General features: G+C 39.1%; 1 protein-coding gene across 1 annotated transcript in view; it reads left to right on the plus strand.

The window, feature by feature from the left end:
* The first annotated feature begins 5,198 nt into the window (after positions 1–5,198).
* LOC115895907 (3-hydroxy-3-methylglutaryl-coenzyme A reductase-like) overlaps positions 5,199–23,498 on the plus strand; it is a 19,648-nt gene continuing 1,348 nt past the window's right edge. The window contains exons 1-14 of the mRNA XM_030926453.1: positions 5,199–5,271; positions 9,581–9,675; positions 11,157–11,268; positions 11,549–11,636; positions 13,176–13,260; positions 14,814–14,919; positions 17,417–17,523; positions 17,634–17,750; positions 18,164–18,324; positions 18,443–18,690; positions 18,799–18,977; positions 22,247–22,441; positions 23,120–23,278; positions 23,430–23,498. The exon at positions 23,430–23,498 is cut by the window's right edge and continues 89 nt beyond it. Of these exons, the coding sequence (XP_030782313.1) occupies positions 5,199–5,271; positions 9,581–9,675; positions 11,157–11,268; positions 11,549–11,636; positions 13,176–13,260; positions 14,814–14,919; positions 17,417–17,523; positions 17,634–17,750; positions 18,164–18,324; positions 18,443–18,690; positions 18,799–18,977; positions 22,247–22,441; positions 23,120–23,278; positions 23,430–23,498 (1,794 nt within the window). The remainder of the gene's footprint in view (positions 5,272–9,580; positions 9,676–11,156; positions 11,269–11,548; positions 11,637–13,175; positions 13,261–14,813; positions 14,920–17,416; positions 17,524–17,633; positions 17,751–18,163; positions 18,325–18,442; positions 18,691–18,798; positions 18,978–22,246; positions 22,442–23,119; positions 23,279–23,429) is intronic.

Below are 23,498 nucleotides of genomic sequence, written 5' to 3' on the forward strand. Positions count from 1 at the left end.
AACCAGTCACCTTGGCCAAAAATCCCTAAGACTCTCAGACATGGACACTTACACATTATCATAGTTATACTGTTTCTACATTATGAGGTGTTTCCCAGAGGAAATAAATTCCTTTAAAACAAACAAACAAAAAATTCTATACAATTTGTTACTACTACCCAACCTATTCTACAAAGCTAGGGCAAGGTCTAAAGAGAGGAATGGAGAAAACAAACAGGACCAGTTAAACAGTGAAAGCAGGCTCAGTGGACAGCAGAAATCTTTGTGTGTACTCACTCTTGTAGAGACGTTTCTTCCGAATGTCAAGAGAGGCTTCACCTATTCGTTTCGTTTTTGGGAAGTTTTAGGAACAAAGAAGCAGTATTTTTAGTTTTGTTATTGAGAAGCAGCAGCTGAGACTGCAGTGCATGTACAATGTCACCACTAGGGACTTTGAGATCTTCTGCCAACCTGCTCATGACTTCCTTGCCTTTTAAATTTCTTGTATTCTATGGTACTTTAAGATTTCTACCCAATTAAATTTTCTTGTATATCTGCATCACCTCCATTCTCATGCTAACAATACTAGCCTTTGTGCCTAGAATAGACTTCAAACCATTTCCTCCTCTTGTTCAAAACACAACCCAAACTTTTCTCATTGGACCCTGTGTATACCTCACTCAGAACACTGACCATATTATCTGGGAAGGGTTTGTATGTATTTTCCTATTTAACTCTCTGCCTTGAGGGCCTAACCCTCTGCCCATCATAGAGTAAGGCCCTCAGTGAATATCTCCTGACCTTTGGCAGAAGTGATAATCGGTCATCATATCTGCCAAGAGCTATGTGTGGGCAATTATCATTTGCAATAAGCTAGTCTAAAGAAATTATCCTGAAATTTAATATTAACAAAACAAAAAAACATTGTGCAGGACAAAGAGAAAGAAAACTGCCAAAGGCTGGAAAATACAAATTTGAACACAGCTGGGAGCTGTAAAGGGAAACAAATAAGTACAACTCTTCACTGATATTATGAAAAGTCTTTTGTAATGAAGCATCAGCAAATTAAACAATCACATGATGTGTACTAATATAAAATAGTGCATATTATGCTAATACAAAAAGACAGTGGAGTAGTTTAGTGTATATGCTTGGGAGCCACATTTCAAAGTTTATATTCTGGCTCTGCTACTTTCAAGCTATGTGGATTTAGGCAAATTACTTAACTTCTCTGTTTCTGTAGCTTCATCATTTGTAAAATGCAGATTCTACTATTGTTTTCCTCAGTGGACTTTTAATAAAAGGAGTTAATATATCAAAAGCACTTAGACAAGTGGCTGACATAGAAACAGCAATATAAATATTTGTTTTAGTATTATTGTTGCTGTTATAATTCCCCATCTTTAAGCAAGACTCATGACAACGAAAACCAAAAATGTGAAGGTTGGAAGCCTAACATATTTATGTATGTAAACGGTAAAGGTGATGGATTAAGATGGCAATGCGGGTCATTCATTACTTTTTAAGGGGCTCTTAACATTATACTTTTAGGCGGGGTGCGGTAGTTCACGCCTGTAATCCCAGCACTTTGGAAAGCTGAGGCAGGCGGGTCGCTTGAGGTCAGGAGCTGAGACCAGCCTGGCCAACATGGTGAAACACCGTCTCTACTAAAACTACAAATAATTAGCCGGGTGTGCTGGCGGGCGCCTGTAGTCCCAGCTAGTCGGGAGGCTGAGGCAGGAGAATGGCGCGAACCCAGGAAGCGGAGCTTGCGGTGAGCTGAGATCGCGCCACTGCACTCCAGCCTGGGTGACAGAGCAAGACTCCGTCTCAAAAAAAAAAAAAAAGAAAAAAAAATATATATATATAAATTATGTATATAAATAAAAATTATATATATATGTGTGTGTAAGCTGGGCTTGGTGGTGCACCCGTGTAATCCTAGCTATCCAGGAGGCTGAGGCAAGAGAATCGCTAAACCCAGAAGGCAGAGGTTTCAGTGAGCTAAGATCGTGTCACTGCACGCCAACCTTGGCTCTGTCTCAAAAAATAAAAAAAAAAAAGTATACTTTTATAAACTCTTTGCTTGAAGGGTTAAATGCATAGGAGGAAGCGGCGCATAGACTTCCTTGGCGCCTACCCCACCCTCCCTTTCTATGTTGTGTCCATACCAAATTTTGTGATTTATCACTAAGTACAAATTATTAGTTAAGTGCTATAAAGATTCTTTTGAAATACCTTTTGGGAATGATATAGAATTTATTTTAAGACCATAAAACTAGACAACTGGCGTTTCTTTATTGCTTGCTTTTGAACTCATATTACTATTGGAGTTCTCAATTAGGCAGTTTGGGAATGAAAATTTCTAAATCTTGGGCTAAAGCCTGTTTTGGTAACAGCTTTATAGTCCTTATTTGAATTACATTAGTAGGCATGTGTACAATCTGTAACTTCTGAGATATTTGGCCCTTGAGACTTGCAGCGGCATTAAAAATATGACAGCTTCTAGGCTCTTGGTACTTATATACTTTTCTCTCTCTCTCTCTCTTTTGACAAGGCTGCTAAGAAAACACTGCAGTCTTCGGGTAGTTCACCTGTTCTCTTTACTGTGCAAGGTTCATAAAGGCAGGCACCATACCTGTCATGTTTGTCACTATATCTCCCATGCCAACCACAGTGTAATCCACATAATGAGCATTTCAAAGGCACAACATTTGGTAAAGAGATATGAATGAAGGTCTTACACGGAAGCAGTGGGGAACAGTAGAACCAGCTTAAGCATTAGATCTGGGTTCAAATTCCAGTTTTACTCATTATGTGATCTACAGCAAGTTGCTTGACAAACTTTAATTTTTACTGTTTTGTAAAATGGGAATAATACCTATTATATAAGGATTATAAGAATCTATAATCATTTATTAAAACTAGGGAGTGTTTAGTGTTTTCCTGGTACTGTGTTTCAAAATATGGGCTTTAAAAATTGAGTGAAATACAATTCCTGCCCTTAATAAATTTCCACATACGATAGTAAGGCAAGTCAAAAAATATTACGGAAATTTTATGGGTTTTCAAGGTCGGCAGGGATGATGTGTTTGAGGGAATTAGAAAAGGAGGTGGTATATGAAAAAGCCCTTAAGGGATATTTAGGATCTCAACAGTTTAAATGGGTAGGCATATCCAAGGTAAACAAAGAGAACATAAGCAGGAAGGTAAAAAGGTACTGAGTGTGACTGAAAAAGGGCCAGTTACTCCTGGTTGAACTGTAAGGTTCACACAGGAAAGTACAGATACGTCAGAAATGTATGATGGGGCCATATTAGTGGTGACAGGTTCTTTCTTTAATCCAGTAGACAGTGAGAAACGCTGATTTGGGTCTATGGCATAATAGGAAGTAGTATGCCACATGCTGCGTGTGGGAGTTGTGCAGGAGAGATTGGAAAGTGCATGTGTCTAAGACTGGGAAGACCAGTTTGGAGAGGCTATTGCACTGTTTTAAGTAAGAGATAATAAAGCCCTGCACCAGGTGGGGAGCAGAAGGAACGCAGAGAAGACGCAGGAGAGGCACATTTCAGAGAGAATCCAGCATGAAATGGATGTCCCACACAAGACAGAGAGATGCAGGTAACCGGAGCCATTTACACTAACGGGTAAATCTCGGGAAACCGCTGGTTTAGGCTACCGGCCAGTTATAGGTTTGAGGTGCTCGTCGCTGCCACCTTCCCTTTTTTATACTCCTCTTTTTTTCATGGCCGCCTCCACTTCTCTCCATCTCTCCCGCGCTAGTAACTGAGCTTTCAGTCATCGACCTGACCCTGCGTTTTCCCTCACGCTCCAATTCTGCTTCCTATAACTGCCTCCCACTGTACTCTCACAGTCAGGATGACCACGGGTCAGGCCCTGGGGCTGTGGGACACTCCACCCGCCAGGTCCCCTATCGCCTTCGCCTAGGCAGCTGCCATGCTTGCGCCCCCACGGCTCTAGGGCCAATAGGCAGGCCCCTACTGCTGGGACTCGAACGGCTATTGGTTGGCCGAGCCGTGGTGAGAGATGGTGCGGTGCCTGTTCTTGGCCCTGCAGAGAGCTGTGGGCGGTTGTTTAGGCGACCGTTCGTGACGTAGCGCCGTCAGGCCGAGCAGCCCCCAGGCGATTGGCTAGACAATCGAACGATCCTCTTTTATTGGTCGAAGGCTCGTCCGGCTCCACGCGTGCGTAAGGCTAGGGTTCCTTCCGCTCCGTGTCTCCGTTGACTGGAGACGGGCGGAGCACCGGTGCCGGGGTTTCGGTGGCCTCTAGGTGAGATCTGGAGGTGAGGCGGGTGGTGGCCAAGAAGCGGGGCCGGGGCGGCGGGGAGCTGGGCGAGATGAGTGGGAGTGGGGTTTGGGCTATTTTGTGGCAATTCTGGAGCTTCCCTCGGCCCTGGGAAGTGGCTGCCGGCAGCTCCTGCGGACCTGGAGGGTGCTGCGGTTGCACTTTGTGGTGTGGCGGCCCGGACCCGCGGGGACTGCAAGGAATGTCCTTCCTTGAGGCCGGCAGGCCGAGCGGCGACCGGCACCAGTGTCGGAGGAACCCAGGGTCCCGAACTTGGGCTTGAGAGGCGGGCGGCGGTCTGGCCTCTTGGTGACTGCGGTCATCATCTGTGGACCCGCGGGGCGTAGCCGCGTTCATCGGCCTGTTCAGAGTAAGCAGTGCTGGCTGCATGGTCGCGATAATCGGGGCGGAAAGGGTGTGTCAGGCAGGGTGACCTCGGAGACCCCTGGATTCGAGAAATACTAGGGGTCTGTGGGGGCTTCTGGGTTGTCAGCTCGCAGGGCAGACGGGAGAAGCGCGGCTGCTGGATCCGGGCATTCACGCCCAGGAGCTGCTGTTCGTTCGCGCCTTTCTTTTACGTGACGGGAAAGATCTCTGTAAATGCTGCTGACTAACTTAGAGCCATAAAGAACCGTGGATTGGTGTAGATGTGTCCGGTTATTTACAGGAGAACGGCTTGAGAGGATGCGGAACCCAACGTGGGGATTCGCACAAGGACTCAAAAGATTCTTCTTTTTTTTTTTTTTTGATAAGGGGCGTAGTCTCTTTGGTGCTGATGTTGTTTTTAGGAAAATGTACCTGTAGAAAGAAATATAGAAGAGTTAATTTCTGCAGTAGGAGGAGGTCGATGTACTCCATTCTTAAGTAGTCGTTTGAAATATTTCAGGATTTGAGGATATGCCTTCTTAGACATGTCCTGCAGAGTCGTAGGAAACATTTATTTCTGGGCTATACTAAATGTGCATGATTTCGGCGTCCCACAAGGTAGAGAATGTACTTTTGTTTACTTATGAATTTATTTTCGTCTCCATGCAATGAAAGGCATTTTGCAATTTAGAGATAATCTAGCAAAGGCCTGGACAGTACTTTGGGCATAGACTGGATTTTGCAGGCCTGCTTTGTTGTGGTGTTCTTCCAGAACTTATGATAAACTTGGTGGTCAAGACAAATGGGAATTAGTAACATGAAGGTTAAACAAAATTGCACATAGGTTACAGCATTAACATGAAAATTGTCAGGTGTTTGGGATAAACATTTCAAGATAAGTCTGTGAGTATGCCTAGCATCCACACACTCTTGTATTATTCCTTTATGGTCTAGTTTCTAGACCATAGATAGCCACATTATGGAATCACGTGGTCTACTTAGGTTGACCCATGTGAAATTGCCAGTATTTAAAATTCAGCTAACCTACAAAAATAGCAGTTTCGTATGATTCCATTTAATACTTACCTTTGTCAGAGAACTTTGGAGCTCTAGCTTCGTAAGTGAATGAAGAGAAGAGATATGACTTAAAAACAGCATGTAATAGAATGTGAGCTAATTGGGTATAGAATCCAGGTTTCCCGATTGCCAGTGCAAGATTTTTTTTTTTTTTTCTTTCTTTCTGGAATACCAGCTTGAACAGCAGAATGCTAGATCCTGTTGGGATTGAAAATGACTGCCATATAAGACGCAGTTCTTGCCTTCAAAGAGACAAAATGTACACATTTAATTAATTTGAGAACACTATAAGATAGTATATAATCAAATACTGGAATGTCAATGCAGGCGGAGTGCTGAGTAGGAGGAAGTAGGATGCCGAAACATCCTTTTCTGCAGTTGGTCGTGGTAGGTGGTTTCTGTAGCAGATTGGATTGACATTTAAGCATTATCCATTCTTTTAAAGAATCTGTAAAACGTTTGCAGCATACTTTTTAGTCTGAATAAGTAAGGCATACCTTGCCTATTTGTTTTGTTTATTTAAGTGAAATTAATTTTTATTGCAGTGTTGCATAAATACTGTCAACTCAATTTGCAGGAGCTATCCTGTAGCCTGCTTGTTCCATTTGCAACTGCTGATGAAGGTGGAAGATTGGATTCTATGGCATGTAAATGCTTTGCATAATCACAGGGCAATGGGGAGGATGTTCATGAGAAATGAGATTGTTTATAATTATGGTTGCTTTTGACACACCCTTATAAGATTGCTCAGTTTGTTTCCAATAGGTGGGGTTTTCTGTGTTTAGGGATGGCTGACAGGGTCATGTGTAATTTTTTTCCTTGAATATGCAAAGATGACTTTACACCTAGGAAAAAAGTCCCAGAATTACAATGCCACCATAAAATCTTTTGAGGGAATACATAATGTGTCTAATGTATAATTATGGGTTTATGATGTTAAACCAATTTGTTCACAAGTTAGTGTTCCTACAGGGTTGCAGCTAAGATTTTAATTCAAATGAATTAACTTTTTAATAATAATGAATCTGATTGACATAATGAGGAAAAATCTGAGCTGAAGTGTTTTTTTGCAGGGAAAGAGGGTTAGAAATAATTTTGACCTAATTTTGAAACACATAGTTAATTTACTTTCTGGAACTTCGATGCTAGTTGATCCTGTAGAACAATTGGTAGAGTTGTGTTTTAAATGTAAGAAAGAAATTGTGTGATAGAATACCATCATGAAAATCTAGCCTTTTACTTTTAGTGAGTCTTTTGGTTATAATTAAGTAGGGTTCTTATCTAAGATTTGATTAAAGATTTCCAATATTTTAAGTCCAAGTACCTGCTAATTTAATAGAAAGTATTTTGTTGCTGTTGTACATTTTCCAGGATAGTTCCAAGTTGACTGTCTCTAATCTGAAGATCTGAAATCTGAAATGCTCCAAAATCTGAAATTTCTTGAGCACCAACCTGACATTCAAAGGAAATGCTCATTGCAGCCTTTGGAATTTGGATTTTGGATTTTGGATTAGGGGTGCTAAGCTAGTAAATGTAATGCAGATATTACAAAATTCGAAAACATCCCAAATCTGAAACGCTTCTCGTCCCAAGCATTTTGAATAAGGGATACTCAACCTGTATGTAAAATGTTTCTCCTTCCCATACCCCATTAATATGTTCCCTGAATGCTCTACATTTAGCCTTAAACTAGAGGGCATGGGTTACATCCATATCTAGGTGCCTTTAAAAAAAGTCATCTTTAGGTCTGTTTCAAGATGTGTCATAAAACACATGCTACTATAGTTTAAGAATTTAAGCCAGCATTTGTTGAGCAATGCTATGTGTGAGTGCAAGGTGCTGAGGGTAAATTGATGAATCAGACTCAGGGTGGAAGGTTGAAAAAGCATGAGTAAACACAGGCAGGTACACGCCACATTTATATTCCTTTAGGTACCTACAGCTTTTTAAAACTGTGACCCACAGTAGGAAATACATGTTAATTTAAAAGCCAGACACACACTTACGTATGTATAGTTTCTTGAAACCTAGTTTTAAGAAATAATACCTACCCATACTACCTGGCTTACCCAACAGCTATTTTTTATAATATTGTTTTCTATTTAATTTTATTTAAAAATGTTTGTTCTGGCTGGGCGCGGTGGCTCACGCCTGTAATCCCAGCACTTTGGGAGGCCGAGGCGGGCGGATCACAAGATCAGGAGATCGAGACCACGGTGAAACCCCGTCTCTACTAAAAATACAAAAGATTAGCCGGGCGCGGTGGCAGGCGCCTGTAGTCCCAGCTACCCGGGAGGCTGAGGCAGGAGAATGGCTTGAACCCAGGAGGCGGAGCTTGCAGTGAGCCGAGATCGCGCCACTGCACTCCAGCCTGGTGGACAGAGCGGGACTCCGTCTCAAAAAAAAAAAAAAAAAAATGTTTGTTCTTATTGATGAAATTGATGTCATGATCTAATTGATCCAGTTGTTGTGGATCAACGGTTTGAAACTATTCAGCTAGTGGTGTAGTATGTCTGAAATGTAGAGAACATGGAGTGATGCAGTGAGAGATGACACTTGATATTTGCTTTGGTTCCTTAAAGCTACTCTTCTTTTTTTCTGTCTTTCCCCTAACCCTTTATAAATAGATAAGTGCTTTGTTTCACTTACTTGATTGCCTTTTTATAGTCTGTCTTCAACAGATGAATCACTTTCTTAGTTATTACTAAATGTGAGATTCATTTGAATTCTTGCTAGAGTGGCAGTTAATGAGCTTACTTTTAAGTCTTTTTGTTGATTTTTGCAGGTTACTAATATGCTTTATCACAGGCATTAATTTTAGTGAAAGAAGTAAGACTTGCAGGTTTATTTGTGGAGACCAATGGTAATACAAGATTTTTTTCAAAATCAGAATATCAGAATTACTATTTAGCAAACAGGAAATTTAGTCATGGTAGTCACTAGATGAAAATCTTGTATATGTTCTATTGGGAATTTTTTTGAATGCTATATACAGATACTTCAGCCAGTCATCCTCTTCTACTGTTCTAGCTTTTCATTAGTTGTGAAAGTTGGGAGCTTTTCACGTCTAATGCTTTCTACTACTGGTCTTCTAGCACTATTGTTGATGATTCTGCTAGAAGAAAGCAGCCACCACAGCAAAATTCTTACCCTGTTTTATTAATGTAGAAACATCTATCAGAAAAGACTTTTTTTCTGTTGACAGCAATGTTAGGAAGGTTTTATTAAACATCCTTTTGCTAGTGACATTCTGCCATGTTTTATGGAATGAAAAAGTACAAGAGGTCCCTGCCCTTGAGGATCTTATAAACTAACATGATTTATAGCAGGACACTCAACAAGTAGATTCTTTGGTGTTTACCTTTTGTGTAATCAGAATGTAGATGATCAAGAAGATACTTAACATGCATTTCATATCTAGGTAATTAGAAAATGTGAATAGCTGTTTCTCACTTGTGTTTTCTGCTTGATTGCTCTTCTACTTGCAAGGCTCAGGTAATAAGGTTGAGCTACTTACCTGGTTTGATCTTAAATGTTTGAATTCATACAAATTTTAAGAAATGGCTGCTTTAAAGTTGGTTGCCAGTGAGTAGTAAAGGATTTATTGTTTGAGTGAAGAAGTAATAACATAGTTCTCTTAATTTTATAATTATTTTCCAGAATTATAAAGAATAGTATCAAATAGTCATATGTATAGGACACTGTGCATACAAAGCAGGGTTTATAGCATACTTTTCCTTAAAATCTTTTCCTAAAACTACAGTGAGCTGTATAGCACACTTTTCCTTAAAATCTTTTCCTAAAATACAATGAGCTGTATACTAAGTGTTCACACTTGATATCCTTCCAGGATCCACGGATTCTGTATCTTACAATGTTGTCAAGACTTTTCGAATGCATGGCCTCTTTGTGGCCTCCCATCCCTGGGAAGTCATAGTGGGGACAGTGACACTGACCATCTGCATGATGTCCATGAACATGTTTACTGGTAACAGTAAGATCTGTGGTTGGAATTATGAATGTCCAAGTTTGAAGAGTTAGTGAAGTTAATTTGATATTGACTAAAGTAAATTACATTTTCAATTTCTAAAGAGCCCTTAAGCCCTATATGGGACCACATAATTTTTAAAAGTTATGAGTAAAACCTTTTTTTTTTTTTTTTTTTTTTGAGAGGGTGTCTCCCTCTGTCGCCCAGGCTGGAGTTCAGTGGCACGATCTGGGCTCACTGCAAGCTCCGCCTCTGGGTTCACGCCATTCTCCTGCCTCAGCCTCCCGAGTAGCTGGGATTACAGCGCCTGCCACCACACCCGGCTAATTTTTTGTATTTTAATAGAGACGAGGTTTCACTGTGTTAGCCAGGATGGTCTCGATCTCCTGACCTCATGATCCACCCGCCTTGGCCTCCCAAAGTGCTGGGATTACAGGCGTGAGCCACTGCGCTCGGCCGAGTAGAAATCTTTAGTATGTAGGACTTACTCAAATTTCTGTTTATATGGAATGCACTGGAAATACAATATTTGCTTTCTCTTCACAAATGAGTGTAATTGACTTTATTTGAGAAATACATCTTTTATAAGTAACTAATAGTCAAAAATGAGTGTGGGCCAGGTGTAGTGACTCATGCCTGTAATCCCAACACTTTGGCGGCCAAAGCAGGAGAATTGTTTGAGGCCCAGGAGTTCAAGACCAGCCTGGGCAACCCGGGCAACATAGTAAGACCCAGGTCTTAAAAAAATTAAAGGCTGGGCGCGGTGGCTCACACCTGTAATCCCAGCACTTTGGGAGGCCAAGGCAGGTGGATCACGAGGTCAGGAGATCAAGACCATCCTGGCTAACACGGTGAAACCCATGTCGCTACTAAAAAATACAAAAAGTTAGCCGTACATGGTGGCGGGCGCCTGTAATCCCAGCTACTCAAGAGGCTGAGGCAGGAGAATGGCGTGAACCAGGGAGGCGGAGCTTGCAGTAAGCCAAGATCGCACCACTGCACTCCAGCCTGGGCAACAGAGCAAGACTCCATCTCAAAAACAAAAACAAAAAACTTAAAAAATTATCTGGATGTAGTAGCATGCACCTGTAGTCCTGCTACTTTGGAGGCCATGGCAGGAGGATCCCTTGAACCTGGGAGGTTGAGGCTGCAGTGAGCTGTGATTGCAGCACTGTACTCCAGCCTGGTAACAGCATGTAACCCTGTCTCAAAAAAAAAATTGCAGTGATGTATTGGCTTACCACAGTGGTTTGATTAAAAGTTTGGATTAATTTTTGGTATGCATGTTTGATATTTTTATTGGACTTATAGTGTGCTTACATTTATGTTCTCATGACAATATATAAATGAATTGCACATGCAAAATAAAATTATTAGTTTTGATTTCTTATTTTAAAAGTCAGAGCTATTGGAATTTCCTTTCTTTCTCTCCTATTAGGATGTTTTGAGCAGTGACATTATAATTCTGACAATAACACGATGCATAGCAATCCTGTATATTTACTTCCAGTTCCAGAATTTACGTCAACTTGGATCAAAATATATTTTGGGTAATAGTTTTACATGTTTAACTTCTGGTGTCATTAAATTTTTGATGTGCTGTAGAAATAAACCTGTTCATTCAAATCATGTATTTGGAAATATGTGTGTTGCTGAAAGTGTGCTGCATGCATTTAATAGTTTCCTTATTATTGGCAATTAGACATTCTGAAATTTGAGACCTTAATAATTTGGAGAAAACTAGTATTATCTCAGAATACTGTTTGAGACTGTTATTATTTGTGTAGTAAAGGATAAAGGTTTTTCAGTATTGAATTTTTGTCATTTTAGGTATTGCTGGCCTCTTCACAATTTTCTCAAGCTTTGTATTCAGTACAGTTGTCATTCACTTCTTAGACAAAGAATTGACAGGCTTGAAGTAAGTATTTAAAACCTAAATATACTTTCTGTCAACATACATTTTTAAAAACTTTTCTTCTCCATGCTGCAAAGGCACATTTTCAAAAGTTAAGAAAATAAGGGGAATTTTTTTGTATAATTTTACTATTAGCTAATTTTCATAACTAGTAACATTTTGGCATATATCCTTTTCTACTGTTTTTATACTTAAAGAAAATATCTGACATCATATATATTGTTTTATAATTTCTTTATGCATAATAATAGTTTATCAACATCTTTCCCTGTCCCTTTTTTTTTGAGACGGAGTTTTGCTCTTGTCACCCAGTCTGGAGTGTAATGGCACGATCCTCGCTCACTGCAACCTCCACCTCCTGGGTTCAAGCAGTTCTCCTGCCTCAGCCTCCTGAGTAGCTGGGATTACAGGCACCTGCCACCATGCCCATCTAATTTTTGTATTTTTAGTAGAGACTGTTTTTCGCCATGTTGGTCAGGCTGGTCTCCAACTCCTGACCTCAAGTGATCTGTCTGCCTTGGCCTCCCAAAGTGCTAGGATTATGGACGTGAGCCATTGTGCCCGGCCTCCATGTCCTTAATGTTAAACTAAATTGTTTGTAACGGCTGTATGTTTCTCTTCTGTCTAAACATCTTGTAGTTTATTAATCATCTAATGTTGGACTGTTAGGTTATTTAATTTTTTTCATTAATAACAACTCTGTGATGAATGTTTTTGTAACTACATTTTTGTTCATATTCATAATCATTTTCTTCAGATACATTCCTAGGAGTGAGACAGTGGTTTTTTTTTTTTTTTTTTTTTTTTTTTTGAGACGGAGTCTTGCTCTGCCGCCCAGGCTGGAGTGCAGTGGCCGGCTCTCAGCTCACTGCAAGCTCCGCCTCCCGGGTTCACGCCATTCTCCTGTCTCAGCCTCCCGAGTAGCTGGGACTACAGGCGCCCGCCTCGTCGCCCGCCTAGTTTTTTGTATTTTTAGTAGAGACGGGGTTTCACCGTATTAGCCAGGATGGTCTCGATCTCCTGACCTCATGATCCGCTCCCGTCTCGGCCTCCCAAAGTGCTGGGATTTCAGGCTTGAGCCACCGCGCCCGGCCAAGACAGTGGTTTTACTTTTTTTTTTTTTAAGAGCTTTTTAGTGCTATCATTGCCAATTTAGTTTCCAGAGAGTTTGTTTAGTTTATCCTTCCACAGGTAGTGATTAATGAAAATTTTTATATATTCCACTTTTTTTCCCTAATGGTAATCCAAGGAGGTACTTTTTACCAAGGATGATCTTTTGATACAAAATTATCAAAAGGTGTTTAAATGTAAATATACTTAAATTTTAACATTAAAAATATTTTTAACAAATATTTTGAGCAACTGTTATGTTTAGCTTTGAGGATGCCGAAGAAATATAGGGTATACCTTTTTGTCTGCAGAAAGGTACACATACTACAGGATCATACAATATAGAGGGGGAAAGTTTTTGTTCTAAGAAGAATTTTTTTTAAATCATACTTTTTCTCATTAAATTTATCTGATGATTTTGTTCTTTTCCAGTGAAGCTTTGCCTTTTTTTCTCCTTCTGATTGACCTTTCCAGAGCAAGTGCATTAGCAAAGTTTGCCCTCAGTTCCAACTCACAGGTAAGTATTATTTATAAGATAGGAATGTGAATAGTATTCCTTTTTTCAGTTTACATTAATAGGAAGGATTAATAGAGTTTCTTCATAGTTCAAGATTTAAGAATTGCACAGAGTTTTAAGTTTAATTCTCAAGTCCCAAGACGGGTCTCCATAAGTGCCCCAGGAACAGTCCCCTCTATCTAACAACTCAATTATGATTCTGTAGCTACTGGAATTTGGAATTGCCTCCATTTTTCTTTTTGAAAGTTTTCAGAAATTATGGTAAAAATTTTTGGGTAAATAAGAGTGTTTTCCTAGTGAAACACATCAGAGAGCAGAACAGGATCTAATGGACGAGAACCCCAGGGTTGGTTGATTGATTGATTGATTTGAGATGTAGTCTCACTCTGTCGCCCAGGCTGGAGTGCAGTGGCGAGATCTTGGCTCACTGCAACCTTCTCCTCCTGGCTTCAAGGGATTCTTCTGCCTCAGCCACCCGAGTAGCTGGGATTACAGGTGTGCACCACCATCCCCGGCTAATTTTTGTGTTTTTAGTAGAGACGGAGTTTTGCCATGTTGGCCGGGCTGGTCTTTAATTCCTGACCTCAAGTGATCCACCCACCTCGGCCTCCCGAAGTGCTGGGATTACAGATGTGAGCCACCGTGCCTGGTCAGACTTATTTTTAAATCCCTTAAATTAACACTGGCGTTATTTCCTATTTTAAGTTTCTTCTTAATGTTCATTAGTCACTTTGAAGAACCTAACCTTTTTAACAATATTATATCAGAGCATCTTGAGTATAAAATAGTACGCAATTCTGCCCTGATTATTTATTGATAATGTGTATGATCATTTGAACATGTTAACAAGGAAATGAGTTTGGTTTTATTAATACTAATATGATCTCATAAAAAATTTGCAACTAAGCTTCTGCCATGGTAGGCAAAAATATAGAATGTTGTAGGATTTAATTATGTGGGATTTAAATGACAGAGTTAATGCACGACCTCAAAGGAATATTCCTAAGAAATATCTTATTCAGTGGAAAGGGAATCAGGGCACTATACGTTCTTTTTTAAAAATTTGGCTGGGCGCAGTGGCTCACCCCTGTAATCCCAGCACTTCGGGAGGCTGAGGCAGGCAGATCACCTGAGGTCAGGAGTTCGAGATCAGCCTGGTCAATGTGGTGAAACCCTGTCTCTACTAAAAATACAAAAATGAGCTGGGCATGGTGGTGGGTGCCTGTAATCCCAGCTACTCGGGAGGCTGAGGCAGGAGAATCGCTTGGACCCACGAGGCGGAGGTTGCAGTGAACCAAGATCGAGCCATTGCACGTTGCACTCCAGCCTGGGAAACAAAGTGAGACTCCATTTCAAAACAGAAAAAAAAAATTCATTTTTAAATCCGTCATATTACCATTATACTTTCTATCTTGAATACCTGTTAGTTTTATCATATTGTATATTTTACTCTTTGAATAGTAATTTGATATTAATATGAGCCATAGGATGCTCTAACATTTAGAAAAGTTATTTTGTCCCTTGCCCTCATTGATATGTTTGATCTGTTTTAGGATGAAGTAAGGGAAAATATTGCTCGTGGAATGGCAATTTTAGGTCCAACGTTTACCCTCGATGCTCTTGTTGAATGTCTTGTGATTGGAGTTGGTACCATGTCAGGTTTGTAGGCAATTTTTGCCATATTTTAAAATAGGTATGTCACTAAAGAGGAAAAAGAACATCTTGGATTTGTATTATTTATTGTTAAATTCTGACTTTTAAATTACTCTTAAAATTTTTTATTATATTTGTGATATTTTTGTTCATTTGCTTTCTTTTGTTTGGTTTTTTAACCAACATTACGTTCCAAGGTTGGTCTGCAAGACACCTTCTAGGCCCTGCTATTACTTAGACTCAAGTGGTGACTTGGTTTTTTGTGTTTTAATTATCTGTATGGAGAAAAGAGTCAGGAATTGGACAGATCTGAGTAAGATTCACCTAATAAGGTGATTGGAAATATTTAATCCAATAGTAAGCAGTACATCTCAACAAGCACCCAGCATTAGCTTCAACACGTTTCTTCATTCTTAATTTGGATAGTAGAGAATTAGATATTAATATCAAACATAGGACTTCATTATGTAGAATAAAAATTACAGCCTGGCATGGAAATTTGCCAGAAGAAATATATTATGCTGTGTGAAGGTCTCCTAATCATTAGGACTATATTTTATGGCTTTCTCATAAAGACCATACTTAGTTAACTACTGTGTATTTCCTGGTACCTTAGAGCCCTCAATGAGATGCCTCATTCTTTCAGAAGTAAATTATCTAACTTTTAAGGGTGTAAATTATTGTCGTTAGTTTAGGCCTTTTCAGTGGATAGTATTTTAAAAATGTAATATTGCTTCTAACTTTCTGAGAGTAAATTATTATTTAGTTATTTCTTCTTTTATTCAACAAAGATTTTATTTAGCAGATAAAATATTTTTTAATTTTAAAAATTTACTTACCTTAAAATTTACTTTTGGGAGTACAATTTTATGAGTTTTGATAATGACATAGTCATGTAACCACCACTACACTCAAGAAAAAGTGTTGATAAGGTGAAAATGTACTTGTATGATTTTATTCAAGCAAAAGAATATGTGAGGAGAGAATTTGCCAGGAAGTAATAGTTGGGCCATGAAACCATGGGGTTATTTATTGAAATAATAATGATGTGAAAAGCAGTTGGGCGATGAGTTTTGTCATGATATGGTCAGAGAAGTAGACAAAGGAAGTGATTAGATTTGTGGTTGGAGAAGGCAGTGAGACATTTACAGCTATACAGAAATGGTGTAATTAGAGATTTGGGTTAGGGTAGAAAAGGACAGATTTAACACATAGTAACTTGGAAGTAACCCTTTGAAAAAGCCCGTACAAAAAGTAGAAAGTCTTAGCTTCTTGGATACATGTGGATTGGTGCTGTTTCTTTGTGTATAGAGAGACTTATCTGGGGACACAGTAAGGAAGAATGCCTGGAGAGCATATGGCAACAAGATGAGTGAATATTGTGCAGAGAGAAATAGTAGATAGTCAAGTCATGAAAGCATTGGTCAAGTATGGTTTTGATGGCCTCAAGTTTGTAAAGATATTCAGTTACCATTTAAAATGTAGTTTGATTTATAATGCTTTTGTTATTGTGATTGTGTAGCCTCTTGAATTTCCACATTTGAGGGTAATTGTGGAATTTAAAAAAATACAATATATGCTTGTTCTAGTCAGTCAAATGATATCTTAAAATTTAGGAAATAAAATACAACTTTGAGTTTTTGTGAGCAGTTTTTATAGGACAATTTAAATTTATGTTTCAAAGCATTGTTATGTTTGACATCAGAAATATTTTATATTATGCTCAAGTTTATTTGTAAAGTGAGAGAGAAAGATTTGGTGGTAATCTAAGGTCTTTCAGCCTCTATAATTTGGTTGTTTTCTATTTGAGATTACCAAATGATACCTTAAGCATTTTGTAGTGGAATATGTTTGTTAATTTTTAATCTTGAGTTGCCATTTTGTATTATATCATTTTCCAAACAGATCAATGAAATAACCAAAATTATAAGAACTTCAGTAGCCATCATAGAGGTTATATTGAAATTAGAGTTTGTTGGTACACAAAAAATAATTATTTTGATCTTATATCAGGACTGGCATAACTGGCAGGATATTCCACTTATATAAAAAATCCTTGGTTAATTGGCAAATTGCTTTTCTCCTAACAAGTGGGATTAGATCAATAGTGTAACTGGGGTTTTGCTCCATTAGAGTAGCCTGCGCTCTCCTTATTTCATAACAAGGCACTACTGCTTGACAAAAAGGAATTGGAAACACATATGTTTATGTTGTGTATTAAACACTACCATTCTGCCTGGCATTATGATACTGGGGACATGGGAGAAGGCAAGAGCTTTGCCCTTGAGGGACTTAGAGTTCTGTACTTATTCCTGCTGTCCCCTAAGGCTTGGCATCACCTCTGAGTTGCTAATTCTATTTCCAGTAAATGGCAAGGAGCTTAATGTATTGATGTTTTCATGTATTTGTCTACCTGCAGGAAGGCAAATATATCCTTGTGATACATGCAGCATCAAAAATACATACACTTAACTAGTTATATCTTTAATTTTTCTCTAACCAGGGGTTCGTCAGCTTGAAATTATGTGCTGCTTTGGCTGCATGTCAGTTCTTGCCAACTACTTCGTGTTCATGACTTTCTTCCCAGCTTGTGTGTCCTTGGTATTAGAGGTAAGACCAGTTCTTACATATGGCACTAGTAGAAGAGTAGTATTTCTGCTTACATCAGTTTACCTGAACAGAATCAATACCTTCTAATGTCACACTGACTTAATTTGTAGCTTTCTCGGGAAAGCCGCGAGGGTCGTCCAATTTGGCAGCTCAGCCATTTTGCCCGAGTTTTAGAAGAAGAAGAAAATAAGCCAAACCCTGTAACTCAGAGGGTCAAGATGATTATGGTAATGACATAGTTTTCTTCTCCTTTTAGTATCCTCACTTCCAATCTCATTCTTTTTAAGATTTATTATTTTCTACAATTTTTGGCCCATTCAATGATATTGCACCCCCTTCTTCCTTTTTTTCTTAATGTGTTCATTTCTTTGAGGCTCCTGGTCTTTATTAGCCCCTCTCTCCTAAACAAACTTTTTAAGTTCCTCCACCTTATCTCCCTTTGAAAGCCTGTTCTTTGGGATGTTTTCAGTAGTTCAGGGGGGTCACTACTTTATTTAGTTGCATAGCAAACTTGGGGCTTTTTTTTTCATGGTAAGAGGAAGCTATGAGAGATAATGGCTGGTTGTCTGTTTGCTAGGGATAAGACATTTAAGTTCTGTTGATATGCAGAGGACACATTATTTTTAAAATTTTATTTCAGTCTCTAGGCTTGGTTCTTGTTCATGCTCACAGTCGCTGGATAGCTGATCCTTCTCCTCAAAACAGTACAGCAGATACTTCTAAGGTTTCTTTAGGACTGGATGAAAATGTGTCTAAGAGAATTGAACCAAGTGTTTCCCTCTGGCAATTTTATCTCTCTAAGTAAGTTAACTGAAATCTACTTTGTGATATATTAATCATAGTACTCTATGCTAATACAAGTTTAGATTGTATCCTTTACGTTTCTGAATAATATTTTAATTTGCTTTATTTTATTTAGAATGATCAGCATGGATATTGAACAAGTTATTACCCTAAGTTTAGCTCTCCTTCTGGCTGTCAAGTACATCTTCTTTGAACAAGCAGAGACAGAATCTACACTCTCGTTAAAAAACCCTATCACATCTCCTGTAGTGACACAAAAGAAAGTCCCAGACAACTGTTGTAGACGTGAACCTGTGCTGGTCAGAAATAACCAGAAATGTGATTCAATAGAGGAAGAGACAGGGGTAAACCGAGAAAGAAAAGGTAACTTGTTATTCTCTTCACTTTCAGTCCTTCATTGCTTCTTCAAAAAGTAGTCTGTTTTCAAAATTATGTGCCGTGTTGTGAGATTTCTTTTGATCTCTTGAACAGTTGAGGTTATAAAACCCTTGGTGGCTGAAACAGATACCCCAAACAAAGCTACATTTGTAGTTGGTAACTCCTCCTTACTTGATACTTCATCAGTACTGGTGACACAGGAACCTGAAATTGAACTTCCCGGGGAACCTCGGCCTAACGAAGAATGTCTACAGATACTTGGGAATGCAGAGGTGAGGACGATACATAAACTCCAACGTGGCATTTTTCATTACAAAGGAGCTTTTTCAAGGAAGAAAAATCTAGTATCTGCTGAACACTACAGCTAAGTTCTGGGCACCATGTAACATAACTAACAGATACTATCTTCTTTCTTTATTTCCCACAATCTTGAGAGGTAGGTAGAATTATCTGTTTTTTAGATGAGAACGTTGAGGCTCCAGTATGTTTAATTTCCCCGAGTAGTACATCTAGGAAATGGTAAAGCTCATAGCAGGGTCCAAGATTTTCTGACTCCAGAGTCAAAACTCTTTCTAGTTTATTACTGTTTATCATAGAGATGAGCGACTGCTGTATTCTCATAGGTGTGTTGAGGCCTAGAAAGAGTTTAACACAGAGACAAGTTTCAAAGATAGAAGAAAGTTTTTGTTTTATTTTGTAAGCTTGATACCCATGAGGAAGCTTGCTTTTGTTTTTGAGATTTGAACAGGGTCTTCTACCTACATGACCATATCAATCTACTCATGCTTTCATGCATATAATCATGTTCCATCCATGTCTGCTTAATATGGTTAATTCTTTCTTTTAAATATATTTTAATACATTTATTGGTAAAATGTAATTTTTCACCAGTTTTATTGAGGTATACTTGACAAATGAAATTTTATTTTATTATTATTATTATTTTGGGAGACAGAGTGTCACTCTGTCACCCAGGCTGGAGTATAGTGGCACCATCTTGGCTCACTGCAACCTCCACCTCCCAGGTTCAAGTGATTCTTGTGTATCAGCTGGGATCCCGAGTAACTGGGATTACAGGCATGTGCCACCATGTCTGGCTAGTTTTTGTATTTGTAGCAGACATGGGGTTTCACCATGTTGGCCAGGCTGGTCTCAAACTCCTGGCCTCAAGTGGTCTGCCTGCCATGGCCTCCCAAAGTGCTGGGATTACAGGCATGAGCCACTGCACACCCGGCCTACATTCTTTAATCATATACTTTTTAGCTGAACTTAGTCATTGTTCTTTAAACACAGTTCCCAACTCTGGGTTTCTATTGTTTTTGTCATCTGACGTGCCTCCCCATCTCCAGGTGCTCACACCTTCAGGGCAAATGCTAGCACCTATGAAATCTATCTCAATTCTGCCAAACAGAAGTAACCTTTCTTTTCTGAAGCATCCTTTATATAGAGACTGCATTTTTAATGGCAGTTGTACTTTGTTGCTTATATCATATTTAGATGAATATCTCCATTATTAGAAATCAGGCTCTTAGAAGGCTAAGTCCATGTCTTGAGAAGGCTTTGGATTTCATAGGTGCTCAGTAAACTTTAAGAGAATGAATGAATTTGCACTGACAATACATAAACCAGCTAATGTTTATCTTACTATTCTTTTGAAAAATTAGACTAATATTAGTGTTTGCAGAGATCCTTGAATAAACCCACAGGTAGTAGTCACAAAAGTGAATTACTGGTGCCAGTTTTGTGGAGAGTGGTGATTGTGAATGTGTGTGTATATATGTGTGTATGCATATGTTTGTATATCACCACCACAAGCAGAGTCAAGAGACAGCTAATAAACTAAGAGAAAATATTGGCAATTTATATTTAAAGGCTAAAGGGCTAATCTGTAATATATAAAGAGCTCCTGCAAATTGATGAGACTAAATTTTTATCTCATTTTTTAAAAGCAGATAATATAATCAGTCTATTGTCAGGAAAAAAGTACATATGGCTCTTAAAAATGTGAGAAGGTGATTAACTTCATCCTAAGAGAAATGCAAATTAAAATTATACTTGAGATATTTTCACTCATCAGATTGGCAATAATCCCAAAGTTTAATAACATACTCTATTGAGGTTGTCGGGAGAAGTCTTTTCTGGTTTTTTTTTTTGTTGTGTTGTTGTTTGTTTCTTTTGAGAAGGAGTTTTGCTGTTGTTGCCCAGGCTGGAGTGCAACGGCGTGATCTTGGCTCACCGCAACCTCTGCCTCCCAGGTTCAATTGATTCTCCTGTCTCAGCCTCCCAAGTAGATGGGGTTACAGGCATGCGCCACCATGCCTGGCTAATTTTTTATTTTTAGTAGAGACGGGTTTCTCCATGTTTGTCAGGCTGGTCTCGAACTCTGGACCTCAGGTGATCTGCCCGTCTTGGCCTCCCAAGGTGCTGGGATTAGCAGGCATGAGCCACTGCCCCAACCTGGAAAGGTCTTTTCTTACGTTGGTGGTGAGAAGCAATTGGACAGTGTTAATTCAAATTAATAAATTTGTAAAAAGTATAAACATTTATAAGATTATAAATGTTCATACCCTTTGGCCCAACACTTGTGTGAATTTATACCCATATATATGTGTGTGTGTGTGTGTGTGTGTGTGTGTGTGTATATATATGTGTGTGTGTGTGTGTGTGTGTGTGTGTATTTATAATCATGCATAAAAATCTCTGGATGGATACACAATAAAACAGTGGTACCTATTTATGTGTAGGTAGCAAAGAACTGGGCAGATGGTAGACAGAGATGGGATGAAGACTTTTTGTTATATCTCTTTTAATATTTAGTTTTTAAACCATGTGCATATCTTGCCTGTTCAGGATATTAAAAATAGAAAGTTTACTAGAGTTTAAACAATAGCGGTTACATCTGACACACACTTGAAACCTTGCTAAATTCACATTTATTTTTCTTTTTATGGTGTATTAGCGCAAGCCTGTCTTTGTATTGTAAAATCTAATGATATGGTATTTATGTTATTTTTGTTTGGCATTTTTGTATTAAAATGAATTGTTATTTTGCGGAGGTATCTTTTTTTTTTTTTTTTTTTTTTTTTTTTTGATATGGAGTCTTACTCTGTCGCCCAGGCTGGAGTGCAGTGGCCGGATCTCAGCTCACTGCAAGCTCCGCCTCCCGGGTTTACGCCATTCTCCTGCCTCAGCCTCCCGAGTAGCTGGGACTACAGGCGCCCGCCACCTCGCCCGGCTAGTTTTTTGTATTTTTTAGTAGAGACGGGGTTTCACCGTGTTAGCCAGGATGGTCTCGATCTCCTGACCTCGTGATCCGCCCGTCTCGACTTCCCAAAGTGCTGGGATTACAGGCTTGAGCCACCGCGCCCGGCCCCGGAGGTATCTTTTATTTAAAAACTACAGTGATTTAATTTAAAAATTACATTATTTTAACTTAGCATTGTTTATATTAAATGGTTTATAACATGAAATACAGTCCTTCAAGCCTTCTGTTTCATCTCTCTCTCTAACCCCAATTTCATTTTTTTCTCCATTTCTTTAGAAAGGTGCAAAATTCCTTAGTGATGCTGAGATCATCCAGTTAGTGAATGCTAAGCATATCCCAGCCTACAAGTTGGAAACTCTGATGGAAACTCATGAGCGTGGTGTATCTATTCGCCGACAGTTACTTTCCAAAAAGCTTTCAGAACCTTCTTCTCTGCAGTACCTACCTTACAGGGATTATAATTACTCCTTGGTATGTTGTTTTCTTGATTAAGAGAAGTTTGCTTTGTATGTTTTTAATTTTTTTCTTTTCTTGATTAGTTTCATGTATGTACATAGTTTTATAAAACATTTTCCTTTTAAATCATTTTACCCTAATTTTTTATTCTGCTTATGATGTAGGTCATAGAAATTAAAAATATTTTTCCTGTTTTTATAGTCATTACTCAAAGATTTTAGTATTTTAAACACTTTTTAAAGGTAAATTAAAAATTTTGTTTAAAAAGAATACATACAGGCCGGGCGCGGTGGCTCAAGCCTGTAATCCCAGCACTTTGGGAGGCCGAGACGGGCGGATCACGAGGTCAGGAGATCGAGACCATCCTGGCTAACACGATGAAACCCCGTCTCTACTAAAAAATACAAAAAACTAGCTGGGCGAGGTGGCGGGCGCCTGTAGTCCCAGCTACTCGGGAGGTTGAGGCAGGAGAATGGCGTAAACCCGGGAGGCGGAGCTTGCAGTGAGCTGAGATCCGGCCACTGCACTCCAGCCTGGGCGACAGAGCGAGACTCCGTCTCAAAAAAAAAAAAAAAAAGAATACGTACATACTAAAGGATTATGTTTGAAGATAGTTATTAATGACAAGTTGAGATGAGTTTTTGTGCATTTTACTATATAGATTTTCATTTGGTGCCTGACTTTACCTTGTAGGTGATGGGAGCTTGTTGTGAGAATGTTATTGGATATATGCCCATCCCTGTTGGAGTAGCAGGACCCCTTTGCTTGGATGGAAAAGAATTTCAGGTTCCAATGGCAACAACAGAAGGTTGTCTTGTGGCCAGCACCAATAGAGGCTGCAGAGCAATAGATGTAAGTTGGCATTTATATATTTGCCAGTTTTAAAATACATCATGGGCAAGACAATGAGAAGAGTTTTAAGGACAATTAGTTGATACCTTTTAGGTCAAGCATGAGCATTTTTGGGTAACATGTGCTTGCTTCTCTAACATATACTGTGTAGCTTGGTGGAGGTGCCAGCAGCCGAGTCCTTGCAGATGGGATGACTCGTGGCCCAGTTGTGCGTCTTCCA

This window comes from Rhinopithecus roxellana, unplaced genomic scaffold (genome assembly GCF_007565055.1).
Source record: "Rhinopithecus roxellana isolate Shanxi Qingling unplaced genomic scaffold, ASM756505v1 contig3672, whole genome shotgun sequence".
In the NCBI taxonomy this organism is placed as follows: Eukaryota; Metazoa; Chordata; class Mammalia; order Primates; family Cercopithecidae; genus Rhinopithecus; species Rhinopithecus roxellana.